The sequence below is a fragment of the Anolis sagrei genome, chromosome 3 (genome assembly GCF_037176765.1).
Source record: "Anolis sagrei isolate rAnoSag1 chromosome 3, rAnoSag1.mat, whole genome shotgun sequence".
Classification (NCBI taxonomy): Eukaryota; Metazoa; Chordata; class Lepidosauria; order Squamata; family Dactyloidae; genus Anolis; species Anolis sagrei.
Window position 1 is genome coordinate 53,124,120 of NC_090023.1, and position 16,171 is coordinate 53,140,290.

The 16,171-nt window shown below is 38.5% G+C and overlaps 1 protein-coding gene across 1 annotated transcript in view; it reads left to right on the forward strand.

Moving 5' to 3' along the window:
- Positions 1-3,579: 3,579 nt before the first annotated feature.
- CD80 (CD80 molecule) overlaps positions 3,580-16,171 on the forward strand; it is a 30,426-nt gene continuing 17,834 nt past the window's right edge. The window contains exons 1-2 of the mRNA XM_067466304.1: positions 3,580-3,731; positions 5,898-6,008. Of these exons, the coding sequence (XP_067322405.1) occupies positions 5,939-6,008 (70 nt within the window). The 5' untranslated portion in view covers positions 3,580-3,731; positions 5,898-5,938. The remainder of the gene's footprint in view (positions 3,732-5,897; positions 6,009-16,171) is intronic.

Consider the following 16,171-nt stretch of genomic DNA (forward strand, 5'->3'; position numbering starts at 1 on the left):
TGTTCTTCAGGCATAACATAACATGGTTCTCAAGTTATCAACTAAGGCTTAGTTTCCTTCCTTTTCCCATTTTGGTTGCCCTCCTGGACATGTCTGAGCTTGTTGGTATCTCTTTCAATTGTGGTGCCCACAACTGATCACAAAGCAGAATAGTCATACGTTTACTTCCCTCAGTCTCTACACTATACTTCTGTTGATGCAGCCTAAAATCTTACTGATTTATTTTATTTTTTATTTTATTTTTTGCCACCACATCATGTTGGCTCATGTAGCTTAGGAAAATACCGGCTGTTTGTTAGGTTTAAATTGGTCTTTTAATTAGAAATATGCTCGCCTAGAAAAACTTACAACTACAAAGAACGGATTGAGGCAAATTTAGGGATTTCTTTAAAAAGGAAAATATAGAAATCTATGTAAAGATGACTTAAAAGAAACTCAAAGGCTAGGTTACCAAGAAACCAATGCTGCGAGGAGAAAGAACAGATTTAAATAAAAGAAGGACCCCCAAGCAGAAGGGACCTGGAAGCAACAATTCTTGCACTGCTCCTTTTTTTTTCTTTTTCCTTTTTTTTCTTCCCCCTCCCCCACTTTCTTTCAAATACATGGTTTCATGTAAAAGGAAAAACTATCTCTGTCTTTCTTGAAACCTTTTTTATTCTCAATAAAAATTAAATAAAAAAGAAATGTGCTCATTATGGTTGTTGTTGTTTATTGGTGATGGCAGGAAGAGTTTTATTTCCCACTGTTACTTTGTGTTTAATATTTATTGTTTTAACTGGTGATTTTTTTAAAAAAAAGATTATTCTGTGTTTAACTGAGAAAAAGAAGGTATGATTTTCCTCATTATTATAAATATATATTATATATACAGCATATTATAATTATAAATTTTACTTGTTACCTGCCTCTCCTCACAGCTTGAGGTGAGACACAATCGTTTTAACAATAGTTAAAACACATCACCATAAAATACATACAATGAAATGATCATATTGACTTGGCACGTCTTAGTCACATCCTGTTTGGACTACTGCAACACTCTCTACGTGGGGCTGCCTTTGAAGATAGTTTGGAAGCTTCAAATGGTCTAGAGATCAACAGCCAGGTTACTAACTGGAGCGTCGTTCAGAAAGAGAACCACTCCCATATTGCGGCAGCTCCACTAGCTGCCAGTCTGCTTCTGAGCTAAATACAAAGTGCTGGTTCTTACCTTTAAACCCCTAAACGGCTTAGGTCCAGACTATTTGACAAACCGCATCTCCCTCTATAAACCAAATTGAACACTGTGATCATCGGAGGAGGTCCTCTTCTCAGTCCCAGCCCCGTCCCAAGCACAGATGGTGGGAACAAGAGAAAGGGCCTTCTCCATGGCTGCCCTCCACCTCTGGAACTTCCTTCCTAAAAAGTTAAAGATGGCCCCCTCCCTTCCCGTTTTCAAGAAACAGCTGAAGACACATCTTTGCTCACTGGCTAATGAGGAGGAGGAGGAGTAGTTGGTAATACTACCATTATACCTCTGATTAATAGTTGCCATCCGTATCCGTGCCCAGTTCAATAGATATCTTGAACAAGGATTAATCAATTTGCCCCCCAAAAATAGAAAATTATTGTTTCCATTCGATGCTTGATGTTTTGTCTTATGTCTGTTATAACAGGCTGTGTTTTTATTTAATTTCAGTTGTTAAGTTATAACTTGTGTTTATATGTTGGGTTGTTTAAATTTTGTTAGTACGGATGTATTGTTGTATTCAGGCACTGAATGTTTGCCTTTTATGTTTGGAATCCACCCTGAGTCCCTTTGGGGAGACAGAGTGGAATATAAATAAAGCTATTATTATTATTATTATTATTATTATTATCATCATCATCATCATTATCATTATCATCATCATCATATATTAAATATATTACTACAAAATGCATATATTAAAATACTTGGTGCAAAGATTAAAATGCAGTATTAATATAATGTAAATGTAAAATATGTGATTTAAAATCGCCATGGTAAAATGCTATGGAATCTTGAAAGTTGTAGTTTAGGTATCAGCCCTCTTTGGCCAAAAAAAGCCTACTAAAACATCCTATGTGAAAGTGAGTATACCCCACAGATGATTAAGGCTCGATCTACACTGCAATATAATCCAGATTGTCAAATTTGATAATTCAGGTTACCTGCTTTGAACTGGATTATATAAATCTACACTGCCATATCATCCAGTTCAAAGCAGATAATCTGGATTTCATATAACAGTGTAAAAGAGGCATTTAAAGGCCCTGAGAAAAACAGTGTAGATAAGGCCAAAGTTTTCCAAGTATTTTCACAAGTACTGCTGTAAACAAAGAGTGTTTAGAATAATGTGCAGTTTTAAGAATAGCTTCTGTTTTCTGTAATTTGATTTAAAAAAATTCTTCCAAGTGTTTCTGATGCTTTCACATCTTCCTTTTTTCATACTACAATACATAAACTGCATACTTCCCATTCCAGGCTAAAATACATATAAACATCTTTAAAAATAAAGTCTTAACCAGAAAATGTTGTTATTTCTTCTTCTGTTGAGGTAAAATCAAAGCTGCTCTGTGATAGGTTGTTATTTCATTTACTGCTGAGGTAAAAGGAAAGCTGCACAGCAATTGGTTGGTTGAGCTCAGTTTTCATTTCTTATCCTGCTGAGGTAAAATGAAAGCTTGGCTGTGAGTGGTTACTTTGGGCATCACAGATCCCACTTAGTCTTCTCCAGTGCTCCTAGTTTTACTGTAAATACACATGTGTTTATGAATGCAACATTGTGTCAAAATTTCATTAAAAGATGCACGTATTGGAATACAAAATTGTGTCAAAACGTCAAGTCAATTGACCAATTACTTTTCAAGCTCTGCAAGCACAAACATATGCAGGGTGAGATTTTATATTTTATTTTATTTATTTAGAAATTTTCTATACCGGCCTTCTCACCTCGATGAGGGACTCAGGTTGGTTTACAACATATATGCAAATACAGTAATATATAAGTACAACAAAGTGCTTATATAAAAAGATTTATAAAGTTCTGCTTGTTAATCCCTATAAGAACAGCAAACTATTCCTCTCACTATTCTAAAGGATGTATAATCCACACTGGTTGAAATAGATTAAAAGCAGCAACAACTAATGCCTACAATTACGTTTCCTTTTTTCTTTTTTTTAAAAGGCTTTATATTTAAATAAAATGACTTGGTTTGTGACAGGTTTTTCTTTTTTGGCAAAAAATGAGATTTTTGCCAGCATGTAGAAAGGGAAATCTTTACTTATATGTGATGTATGTAAACTTGCACAATACTGAAGGAAAGAAAATGGGAAACAGCAACAATTGCCAATTTAAATACCTACATGTAGTAAGCCAGCCCAACATTATAGTCTCTGTTTCTTTCTTTAAAAAAAAAAGACCATTTCAATAAAGTTCCCTAAGGTCTTGCCCCTGTATCCTCCACTCTGCCTGCTTGTCTGCTGTTTTGTATGTGAAACAGAAAGTGTCTTGTAGCTGGGAAGAGGGTGAAAGGATGGAAAAGGGAAGTAGTGAGAGCAGTGACGTTTCACTCATCTTAAAGCTCCATAATTATCTTTCTATACATCACAGGTTAAGAATGATGAAGTGGTGGAGCTTTGTGATCATTGGCCCATGAGGATTGATGCTCAGTGAAGGAAGAGACTTCTCTTTGGAAAGCAAAGCATTCGTCTCGGGTTTCTGCTTATCGTAAGTTAACTATAAATGATCTCTCTTACTTCCTTCTCTTAATTTGCTAGCTTTTACAACAGGTTGAATTGATAGATTGTTTCTCACGCACTGAGAAGTAAGAGGGGTTCACTCCTTTTAATGTTTCTTTTCTTTTTTGTTGACACTTTTGTTCTCCTTTTGTCCAAAGAGGAACTTAGTTATGCCATGAGATAACAAGGCTAGTGGGTCAGGAAAGTTGGCATGGCAAGAAAAAAAATCCGGTGGGAAGTTGAACACTGTGTCCAGTCCAAATAGATGCTTGCTTGTTCTCTCCTCAGTTTGCTAGCATTGCACTGAAGGATTTTAAATGTGGAAGGGCATGCACAAATTGCTTGATCTTAGTCGCCCAGAGGACAAAGAGGAGGGCAACTAAAATGATCAAGGGTCTGGAGAACAAGCCCTATGAGGACTGGATGGACTGGATGGCTCACGAGATCTCTTCCAACTCTATGATTCTATGATATTTTATTCTAATTGGATTCATTAAATACGGCAATGTTCTTCCTTTCTGTTCTGTTTAGAAGCTACTGACAAGTCCTCTTTCTTTATTTCCCCTTGGGTCTTTTAGCTTTTTCCACATGCCTTTTTTTATCAAATCCCTTATTTTGCCAATTGCAACTTTTCTACTTGGTTGATAATCTGTTATGGTGAAATGGCAACTGAAAATAGCTCTTCTATTAGAGATAGTCTGTTTCTTTAGAAAGTTTCTGGAATCTCATACCCAAAGCTTATGACATACATTTTTGCCAGATGCATTACACTGTTCTCTCATGCTCATTATTAAATCACCTAATAAATTCCATTATGCTCATTATTAAATCACCTAATAAATTCCATCTGGGAATTTTAGGTTATTGTCACCAAAATCCATTTGTAAATGCTGTCATTCATCCTTGAACTCCCATCTTCTGCTACTTGTATATTTGGTTTTTTTTCTCTTCCAAGCCAAATTATAGAATCATAGAGTTGGAAGAGACCTCGTGGGCCATCCAGTCCAATCCCTTGCAAAAAGACATGAAAATTGCATTCAAAGCATCCCTGACAGATGGCCATCCAGCCTCTGTTTAAAAGATCAACGAGCCTCCACCACACTCTGGGGTAGAGAGTTCCACTGCTGAACATCTCTCACAGTCAGGAAGTTCTTCCTTATGTTCAGGTGGAATCTCCTATAGTTTGAGGCCATTGTTCCACATCCTAGTCTCCAGGGCAGCAGAAAACAAGCTTGCCATCCCCTCCCTATGACTTCCCTCACATATGTATACAGTGTTCCCTCACTTATTGAGGGGGTTCCATTCCAGGACCACCCACAATAAGTGAAACTCGGCAAAGTAGGGACACCATATTCATTTTAATGTTTATATATTATTGTATATATTATGTTCTTACCCGCGCTTCCTTACCCACCTCCTGGCCCATCCCAAGGGTGCCGCCCTGACTCCTGGCCTCCGCAGACCGCTGCAGAGCCTCTGGAGCCATGCAGGCAGCAGCAGGCCAAGGAGTCAGGCCTTCCCTGCCGCACCTCAGGCCGCCGCACTTCCAGGGTCTGTGGAGCCCAGGGAGGCAGTCTTTCCCTGCTGCGCCTCAGGCTGCCGCACTTCTGGGGTCCCTGGCTTCCACTAGACGTAAATATTTTATATTTTATATTCATATTTTCAAAAAACCACTAAACAGCAAGTACACTAAAAGCGAACTGCAAAGTAGTGAGGGAACACTGTACATGACTATCATGTCTCCTCTCATCCTTGTCTTCTGCAGGCTAAACATGCCTAGATCTTTAAGCCACTCCTCATAGGGCTTGTTCTCCAGATCCTTGATCATTTTCGTCACCCTTCTCTGGACACATTCCATCAGGCTGCCACATCACATTGTTGACTCATGTTATGTATTTCTTGTTTTATGCTTCCTTTCACTACATATTCCATTAGTATTATAGCATTCTTTAATGTTCAGAAGGCAGCAGGAAGCATCACATACCTGCGCTTCAGTGCAAGTGAGCCTTACACTGAAGCACAACATGTTCATTTACAAGATTAATCGATAAAAATGGTGAGGATTGTGAGACATGTCTGGCTGCATTGTTATTTAGATCCATCATCTTTACTGTCGCTTCTCATATCTTATTGTTTTATTGCTGCTTCTACCCAGGTAGCATAAAGAAATAGTGCACACGTTGAAGAAAGAAGAAAATGTTTTCCAGATCCATTTTAAAGGTGTTTCCCTGGCTTTTCCTTTGTGTGCTCCAGTCTGATAGTTCAGGTAAGTACAAGAACTCAATATCTGTTCAATATATTAAAAGGGCATTCCTTGCAATTTCTTTGCTTACATCCAATAAGAGCTGGAACTTTTTGAAAAGTGGCAAGTACATTCAAATACTATTGCATTGAATGTTTTGGATCATCCAAACATGACTGACTTGCATAGTCTGGGTGTTCCTGTTTGAATCTCGTATTTTCTGTGAATTGGCTAGTGAACATGACTAACCTTGAACTAATGGGTAGAATTAACTTAACTATTTACTAACAGTCTTCAGTTTGAAATGGGGTAAATGGCATGTATTTTAAGAACATTTATTTTATATTAATTTCATTTGATTTACAAATATATATAAACAAGATGCTTCTAAAGCACAAAAACCATGGAACATATAATACAAACAATGCCTAAATGCTAGATGCAATATATATAGCTATATTTCAATGTAAAGTGTTTTGTTTCAATCCATCGATTATAAAAAGGTAAAGGTTTCCCCTTGACATTAAGTCTAGTCAAGTCCAACTCTGCGGAGTGCTGCTCATCTCAATTTCTAAGCCGAAGAGCTGGCATTGTCCATAGACACCTCCTATGTCATGTGGCCAGCATGACTACATGAAGCGCCATTACCTTCCTGCCGAAGCAGTACCTATTGATCTACTCACATTTGCATGTTTTCGGACTACTAGGTTGGCAGAAGCTGGGGCTAACATTGGGAGCTCACCCCATCCTGCAGATTTGAACTGCTGACCTTCTGGTCAGCAAATTCTGCAGCTTAGTGATTTAACCCGCTGCACCACCATGGCCCCATCTATTATACTATCTCAAATAATATGCTTGATTACAGAGTCACTAGGCTTATCTAATACGAACAAACAGAGATACTAGTAATGTTTTGGAATTGTTATATCAGCTACTATGTTTACATTCCAAACAAATACTTTGTATAGCAGTGGGGTACTCTAGGATACATCTTTATGAACCAATTTTAACCAGCTATTTGCATGCTATTTAGACTTGGATTGCCATTCTGAACACCTCCATGCAAAGTTCAGGACAGGCTGGCAAACATCTGAGAACAAAGATCCAAAATGGAGTTTGATAAAGCCACATACACTGAAAGGATGGGCTGTTAAGAGACGGCTCTGGTTATTCCTGGTTACATGCCTATGTTAAGAATGTTATGAGGTAATGCCCCACACGCCCATATTTTCAGAATTGGAAATGATGAGAACAAACAAAGCCATACCCTCACATTGGCCAAAAAGGTCATGTGATGAGGCAAGCTGATAGAGATAAGGTGAACTATAAAACCGTTGTTCTACAAGACACCAGAGTCCCTCCTATATTATTAGACCAGATACCTCGCATGCACGTGAATTCCGATTCTGTTTTATTTTCCTCTCTGTAAGCCTGAATTATTTTTTTCTTGATCCAAGCAATACTTGTGTCAGTTTAACCTGTCCTTGAATTCAGAGACTGTTTTCCCCACTCGGCTCCTCCCAAATTCTTGTTATGGTCCATTTTGCATAGACTCTAATGTAAAAATAGAGATTGTAAATGCTGCCTGTCGTTCAATTTTTTTAGTTATCCATAAACATATGGTAGACCCAACAATGTTGGAAAGGCATGCACTTGAAACGAAGTATTGTCCAAGCATATTTGATAACAGAGCATTCCTCTTCATGGGTACTGCTATGAAAATAGCTTGCTTCAAATGGTTATGGAGTAGACCTCAGGAGTATTGTAAGGAAAGGCTTTTCAGAAATCAAATGGAAGGGAAAAATGATCTCTTTGCTAATTGGATCCCAAATTGTTTGGGGTTTTATACTGGTGTTTAGATATGACCTATTACCAACTAGTTCCAATAGCTAAAATAGATGTTCTTTTAACACAGGCCTGGGCAAACTTTGGGCAGGAGTTTTGGACTTGAACGTCCATGATTCCTAGCAGTCAGTGGGCTGTTAGAAATTGTGGGAGTCCAAAATACCTTGAGGATCAAAGTTTGCCCATGGCTATTCTAACTCATAACTTGTCACTGAGTCCAACCTTGGAACCAGAGGACTCAAAAGTCGCACATGTCATAATGATCTATTTCTGGAAAAAAGGATTCAAGACATTTCACACTAGTAAACTTAGCATTTGTTCCAGCTACATTGTTGAAAAGGATTGTTGGAGACAAAATTATTGAGTTCTGTATATAAGAAGGTCATCTATCTGAGGGGAAAAAATAGCATGACTTCTACAAAGGGAAATCCCACCTTGCTGACATGGTGGAATTTTTTTGAGAATGTCTATGACCATGTGGATAAAAAATCTGATTATTATACTGTATTTCTCAAATGGAAGATTCATATTTTCCATATAAAATCACACAAAAAAAAAACAGAATGTGTCTTTACAGGTGCACTAAATATATGGTGACCAATTATTATTATTATTAATTATAATAATAATGATAATAATTTTTGATTTATATCCCGCCACCATCTCCCCAAAGGGATTCGGGGCAGCTTACAAAGCACACATATAATATACAACACATATAATATACAACAGGTAAAAACAGTACAAAAATATAAAACAAGTCACATAAAATTATAGCAACACCCCCCATCAACACATGTAACATAAAATCAAAACAATACAATTTTAAACGAACAGTAGATAAAACTAACTGCCATCATTGGGAAGGGAAAGAGGTTATGTGGAGAAATGTGAAATGATGTTGAAATTAAGACCCATTGAAATTGGTTTTCTGGTTAGTCCAAATACCTTGGAGCTGAGAGCAAATATGCCCCAAAAGATAGATTATTAACCCAGGGCCTTGGTGAGTGATCTTCAAATTTCAATTCACGGAATAGTGTTAACCCAAATGCTCTCACTTTATCCCTGTAATGTTTTTAAATGGTTCACTCCTCCATCACGCCTTCCTTGGTGGAACATTAAGAGCTTCTTTCACGAGCTTCTTATGGAGAAAATTGATTTGTAACTTCTTTGTATCTTAGTAGTGCAATAGAAATGAATTTTAATAATAGTATGAAGAAATTATTTTTCTTTGCCAACAACTTACTTTTTTCAGTTGATGAAGCAAGAGATTTAAGAGGATTTCAATGTTGTTATTTTGATAAGGAAAATAAGATATAAATCTCTGCATAAAGGATGAATGTAAACAACTCCCAAGAGGTACTTGGATATGTCTTCAGGATAAAAAACCCCCATAGCTCAGAACAATTAGGAGAGACACTAAACACAGCAGAATCCATTCAGCATATGTTGAAGTAACTCGTGTTAACTCAAAAGAAAGGTTTCCCATAATAATTATTTGCAAACGTATTATGCAATTATTATTGCTGTTGTTATTAACTGCCTTCACATCCACTTCGATTTATGGTGTCTCTGTGAATGAGAGATCTCCTGATCAATCTGTCCTCAATGGCCTTTTTGAGATCTTGCAGATTCAGGGCTGTTGTTTACCTTATTGAGTCTCCCCATCTGGAATGCAGTCAGCCTCTTTTCCTGCTGTCTTCTACCGTACCAACCATTTGTTTCTTCTAGTGAGTTATGCATTATCGTGATATGACCTATGCACAATTTACTTGGTTTAATCATCTTAGATTCTAAGGAGAATTGTACCTGATTTGTTCTAGGGTCTTTTATTTGTCTTTTTAGCTGTCCATGACAACAACGTCAAAGATCTGGTTGTAGTGCTCCACAAAGTGCACTTCTCTTGAACTAGATCTCAAATGGGTTTATTTTCTTCCTTTAAGTTTTTTCGCTGTCCAGCTTTCACAACCATACATTGAAATGGCAATATGATGGCACAGACCATCTGAACGTCAGTATTCAGTGATATATCTGTACACCTCAAGATCATGTATTCATCTAATACCTTGGATGCAGTCTCCATTCTGATTAATGACCAAACCAAGATATGGGAAAAACTGAATGCTTTCAATGACTTCACCATCTACTTTAAAGGAATGTACATGTAAAATTATGGAATAAAAACCCATAATTTAAGATGTTATTCATGTCACTGGATGTTATCTGGCCATTTGCATCATCTTGCCAGGTTATGAGAGTTGTTTTTTTTACTTTACTACCTATACCTGATCAAAAATGGTATAGGTGTAATAAATCACTATTGTTATTATTCTTATTATTTTTATCATCATCATCATCAACAACAACAACAAAGACATGGCTCCAGAAAAGAATTCTAGGTAATGAAGAGACAAATAAGTTTCTTAATGAAGCCCTTCCATCACATATTACACTTTCTCTTTTTGTTTCTCAAACAGAAACAAGTCTGTACTTGTTCATGTTATTACAAGTACTTCCTTCATGTTTTTTCTAATTCTAAGAGAATTCACTAATAAATGGAGACACAATTTTTGTCATTAGATTCTTTTGCTCTTCCCCTGTCAATATCATACGAATAATGCGATATAGCAAAAATGCAGTTCAACCAGTGGTCACTGTACAGTGTTGTAATTTTTATATTGGTATTCTGAGGAGACAAACCTGGACACAGCGTTTTATTTGAGAACACAGAAATGCTGGACCATTCTCACAACCACCATGTCAGACTACACAGAGAAGCCATTGAAATACACAAGCATGTGGATAATTTCAACAGAAAGGAGGAAACCATGAAAATGAACAAAATCTGACTACCAGTATTAAAAAAACTCTAAAATTACAACAGAGAGGAAACAAACAAGGACATTTAATCACCTCTCAACAAAAGTTTGCTCCAGGCACTGTCAGGCCATTATAGGCTAATCAAGGTGGTCAGTTGAAACATTCACACCTAGCTCCAGCAGACAAGAGTCCTTTGTCTCACCCTGGTCATTCCACAGATATATAAACCCTTTTTCCTAGTTCCAACAGACCTCACTACCTCTGAGGATGCTTGCCATAGATGCAGGCAAAACATCAAGAGAGAATGCCTCTAGACCATGGCCATATAGCCCAAAAAAACCTACCACAACCCAGTACAAAAGTCATTAAGTAACAATTAAACCATTTCCAGCTTGAAACAATGAACATTAAAAATATTAAAACATGTTTAAACTACAAACAAATCCTTTTAAAATCCTCAAAACAGCACCACACAGCATTAGCAACCCAATCCTCAAGGCTTGGAGAAACATATTTTTTTTTCACCTTCCGCCATTAGAAGAAGCAAGAATGAGATCATCATGTCTTCTCTAGCTAGAGAGATCCAAAGTCTGGGAGCTGTCATTGAGAAGGCCCTCTCCTTTGTTCCACCATACGGTCCTGAGAAAATAGTGGAAGAGATTAATCTAGGGAGATAACCTGTTCTCAAACTGTATAAGGCATTCTAAAGGCACTTCCAGACAGGGCCAAAATGCATGACTTGTTTTGCTTTTATCTGAGGAGTCCAAATGACACCTCCAGTAAAAGCAAGTTAATCAAGACAAAACTGGTTTTTCCCAGTTTGCTCTATATTAACTCAACACCTAGAAAGCTAGGGCTGGATCTGTCCAGGTATCGGGCCTGTGGTGATTGATTACCAGGACTGCTTCTGCAATCCTGGGAGTCAATCCCCACAGCCATCCCAGTTCTTTAGCAGCAGCCAGGCCCCTAGGCAGAGTATGCCTGTTGCTTGAAAATGATGTGTCAGGAGGTGTGGAAGACACTCCTCCCCCTTCCCACCTCCCGAAACATTGTTTCAAGTGTCAGGAGTACTCTGTGGGGGGCCTGCAGTGCTAGCAGTCCCCTCTAGTAAGTTTTAAGGGACAAAATGGGGGGCTGGAGGGGGCCTGGATGCCATCCTGAGTCAACCTTTAATTTGCCTGGGAAGACCTTCAACCACCCCTTAAACCAGTGGTTTCCCAACCTTCTTTTTCATCAGAGACCACTTGACCAGCGACCACTTTGACCAGGGACCACTTTGACTAGTGACCACTTGACCAGGACAATTTGACCAGGGACCACTCTCCAACATTAGTGCCAAATGGGTTACGAATCAGTTTTTTGTTAACTTTAGATTTGGTTTGATTATTTGGGGTGCTGATTCATGCAATTGCATTGGGTAGACCACATCAGCTCTAGTTTCTGATACAGAATATTTGCTGCGGTCATAGACAGGGAAGGAGTGGCAGGTGGTACAAAAGGAGTGGAAATAAAATAAATAAAATACCATAAATAAATAAAGAGGAAGGAGGCTTACGGACCAGATTTTTGTCCTCACAGCCCACTGGTGGTCCACAGCCCAAGAACCATTGCCTTAAAGGAAAGCCCCAGGATTTGGGTTGCTGGTGGAGACAGAAACCTGGGAAAAAGCAGGTTATTTTAATCCACTTCCTCCTGGGTTTGAATTGTGCTCAGAAACTGACCGGCAGTCAATTGAGTAGTTACAACAGACGACTCATGTGTTCCCCGTAAAGATGAAACCTCGGCACCTGAAATTTCATATTGAAATTAAAGGGACTTTGTGTTTTAATGGACTTAACTTTAATTAAAACTCTAATCTGTTTTTCCAATTCTAGTCATTAGGTGGTAGACTTACATAACCTTCTCTAACAAAAAACAGAGAATATGATAAGGGAAGAAGCACTTGCATGCATAAAAAAGAAGCAAGAGTACACTGAGAAAAGAAAGAAGCTACTTGCGTGGGAAGGAAAGAAATAATGGAATGCAGGCTACAGAGGTTCTAACAATTGAAAAGACAGGTACACATGTGAATATGTAATTAATAATTAATCAAACTGTGCATACACAAAAGTCCACTGCCGCTCTCACAAATTAAAAATAGGAATACCACATATATTCCCTGCTATAACATTCTATTTGGAATGTCAGAAACTCCAAAGGTCCCTCATTCCCTTAGAAATCTATTCTTTTTATACTTGTTTTATTTTGCTTCATATGGAGACACCATGCAATAAGCTTCTTCTAAATGCCAGAGAGGGAGGGAAGAAAAGAGGGTGTTTTCGTTAAATTACTGGACTTCTTACATTTCATGTAGTTTATGCCTGTGCTCATTACATTCCAGTTATGTTTGATTCATATTTGTCCTCCCCGGCAGCTGCTTTTAGCATATCTTGTTGGATTGTCTGCTGAAGTTAATGGTGGTTTGAAAGGTTACAACAGGAGCAGATCGTCAAGATGTTTTGGCCACAATTCCATTAACTCCACTCAACATAACCCAGGTTGTGGAGTGGAACGGTCAAATCTTAAACACTCCTGGCTTTCCATATAGAATTGAATAAAAAAGAACATTGTAGCCTTTGAGCTCTCCAAAGACATAGTCACATCTCATATCAGAAAAGTACAGGGAAGGAAGACATGTTTATCAAACACCCGAGCAATACCTCACTAGCAAACAGTTGCCATCTGGATCGGTCACAATTGGTGCTGACCTGAGCTGCTGGAAATCTGGCCCTGTAAGACTTTGAATTTTACTTTTGCTCATATTGACATTCAGACTATAACTTAAGCCATGTTGACATGGGCCAGATAAAATGAATTCACCTCCAACCCACTGCAAACAGCCTACATGTTGTACAGCTAGTTTTGCAGCAGAAGTGCTGCTTCCAGTCATTGATCTGCCACAAGAAGAACTACATGTTCCTGCTGAGGTTCCAGGAAACTACAGGTGATCCTGCTGTTTTTGACTTGTGGACAATGAAGAATTCACAAACAAAAAGATCCACAGCTATGTCACCAGCCAGAAGCAGCCCCCATGGCTTCTAGTGCTGATATTTCTGGGCTTGCTACTGCCAAGTCACCAGAAGAACATTGCCTATGAGACTCTGTTCTTGATTAACAAACAAGCAGCCCCAGTCTCAGGAGGACAGGAAATATGTGCCAATGTGCTGACCACTTGACCAACTGTCTGGAAAACAGTTTGGCCTTAGTGTGCTCCCATGCTGTATCTTGTGCAACTTTGAAGCAGAGTTCTCTGGAGTATTTCTGCAGCAGCAGACGTAGCCTTAGCTGTTTCAGAGCAAATTGGAAGTGCTGACACACCTTAATAGGTAGAGATCTTATGTGCATTACTGTCTTCTATTTCAAAGTTAGTCAGAGATTAATTCTTTCTTTGAAGGCATTATTTATTTGAAAAGTTTTTTTTTATTTGACTCTGATTTAAAGATAAGAGAGAAGTTAGGAGGGGCCCTGCATTTTGTCTGTCTACCTCAGTGGTTCTTAACCTATGGGCTGAGGACCACCAGTGGACCGTGAGGATGAAAATCCAGTCCGCAAGCCTCCTCCCTCTTTATTTATTAACCAGCTTGGGTACCCAGTGGTGCCTGGGTTATTTGAAAAAGGCATTATTCATTTTGGAATGTTAGGTAATATCATGTAGTTAATTAGTAACACTGTTTATTAGGGGAAAGCCAGCCTTTGATTTCATTGTTTATGAATGCTCCAATTTGAAAATACATAAAGATGAGGGTGAAGTATGATTCCCAGAATTGTGGTTCAGTCCTCCCCAAACCAAGCCTGTATGCACAATTGGCCATAGGAAAGGGTAGGAGAGGATTAAGGGAGAGGCAGTGGGAGGGATCATGCAAATTCCATGCAAGGAACCCGGGGGTGCCTGCCTGTGGTGGAGGAAACATGTCAAATCTAAGATGAAATTCTCCCCGAATGAAAGAATTCGGTGGGTGTTGGGGCGTAGTGTTTAGGGAGGACATTGGCAGCGTTTGGGCTATATGTTCATGGCACTCACTCTAACCTTCAATGTTAATTGAGGGAGTGCCTTTGGAGGCTTCTCAGTACTTGGAACTATAGCCTGTTTGTGGAAGCCAGAGGCTATCGGTGTAAGTGAACGCCTCTGCCTCATACACATTTTTCACTTTTATTATGTGTATAGATTTAATTTAATTTAATTTATTCCTGCTCCTTTTGCACCGCCTGCCACACCTTCCCTGTTGCTGACACGGCATATGTTCTGTATCAGAAACTAGAACTGATGTGGTCTAGTACAATTTTCTGAATCAGCACCCCAAACCAAATCTAAAGTTGAACAAAAACTGATTCATAACCCTTTTGGTACTAATATTGGAGAGTGGTCCCTGGTTAAGAGGTCCCTGATCAAAGTGGTCTCTGGTCAAGTGGTCCCTGGTCAAAAAAAGGTTGGGAACCATTGTTCTACCTGGACAGCAGACTGAGCAAGCACAAGAAGTCGGGGGGGAGGGGGGCAGTAAATCACATTTTTATTTAAATTGCGGCCATTAAGTGGAAACGAAATCTACACTTTCATCTGGAATGGGCAGACTTTATGTAAATCTGTACTCTCTATTGTTCATTTTTGGGTGGTGCAGTTCTGCTTTTTTGATAATGCAATAAGTCAACAACCTAAGAAAACAGTGGAGGGGGTTGCTGGGTTCTTTGCACAGAAACCTAGTTGTGCTGTTCCTTTTATGATGAAGCAATGCTTAAAATTTCCAGGAAATAGCTAATTTAGTCTCTAGCAGCAAATAAAACATAAAGTCTTGTTAGATGTTAAGATTAACTGGTTTTATTTGGCATAAGCTTTTGTGGATTCCAAACTAATGCAAAAGAAGAAGAAAAGAAAAAAAATACCAACCAGTAGTTATTATTTGAAATTATTGCATACTGAAAGCAAACTCTTTACAGTGACCACATACCAAATATTTCTCACTCTTCCTTCTAGCTAATCTCATAGTCTTTACAACACACAAGACAAGGCATGTGACTTGAACTACATTCTAGAAATGATTGTTTGTGATGACGACAGCCTTTCTCATTCATAACTTGGTGCTGTGCTAACATTACATCACCGGGAATCATGAGGTTTTCATAGTTGCAGCCATATGTACAATTTTGTAATTTGGTTCTACTATTATAATGACTTCTGTTTGACTCTCCTTCAAGCTTGTGACAGCAGAGAACAAAATCAACGAGGTCTAACTGTTCTTTCTGTGGTTAACCAAAAGCTTGAAGAAGGTGGGCTTCAACTCCCAGAAACCCTTAACCACTATATGTAGTATGTATCTTGGGACTTAAAGGGTTAAAGTCCAAAAACAAACTTTCTTGAATTATGCTTTAAAGAGACTTACATATTTTCCAGATGCATGCACATTGAGGCCGATATCCAAAATGTTTGTAACTTCCCAGTTCTGATCCTCAGGCTCACTATACAAACCTCTCTGTCCTCACAATTACAC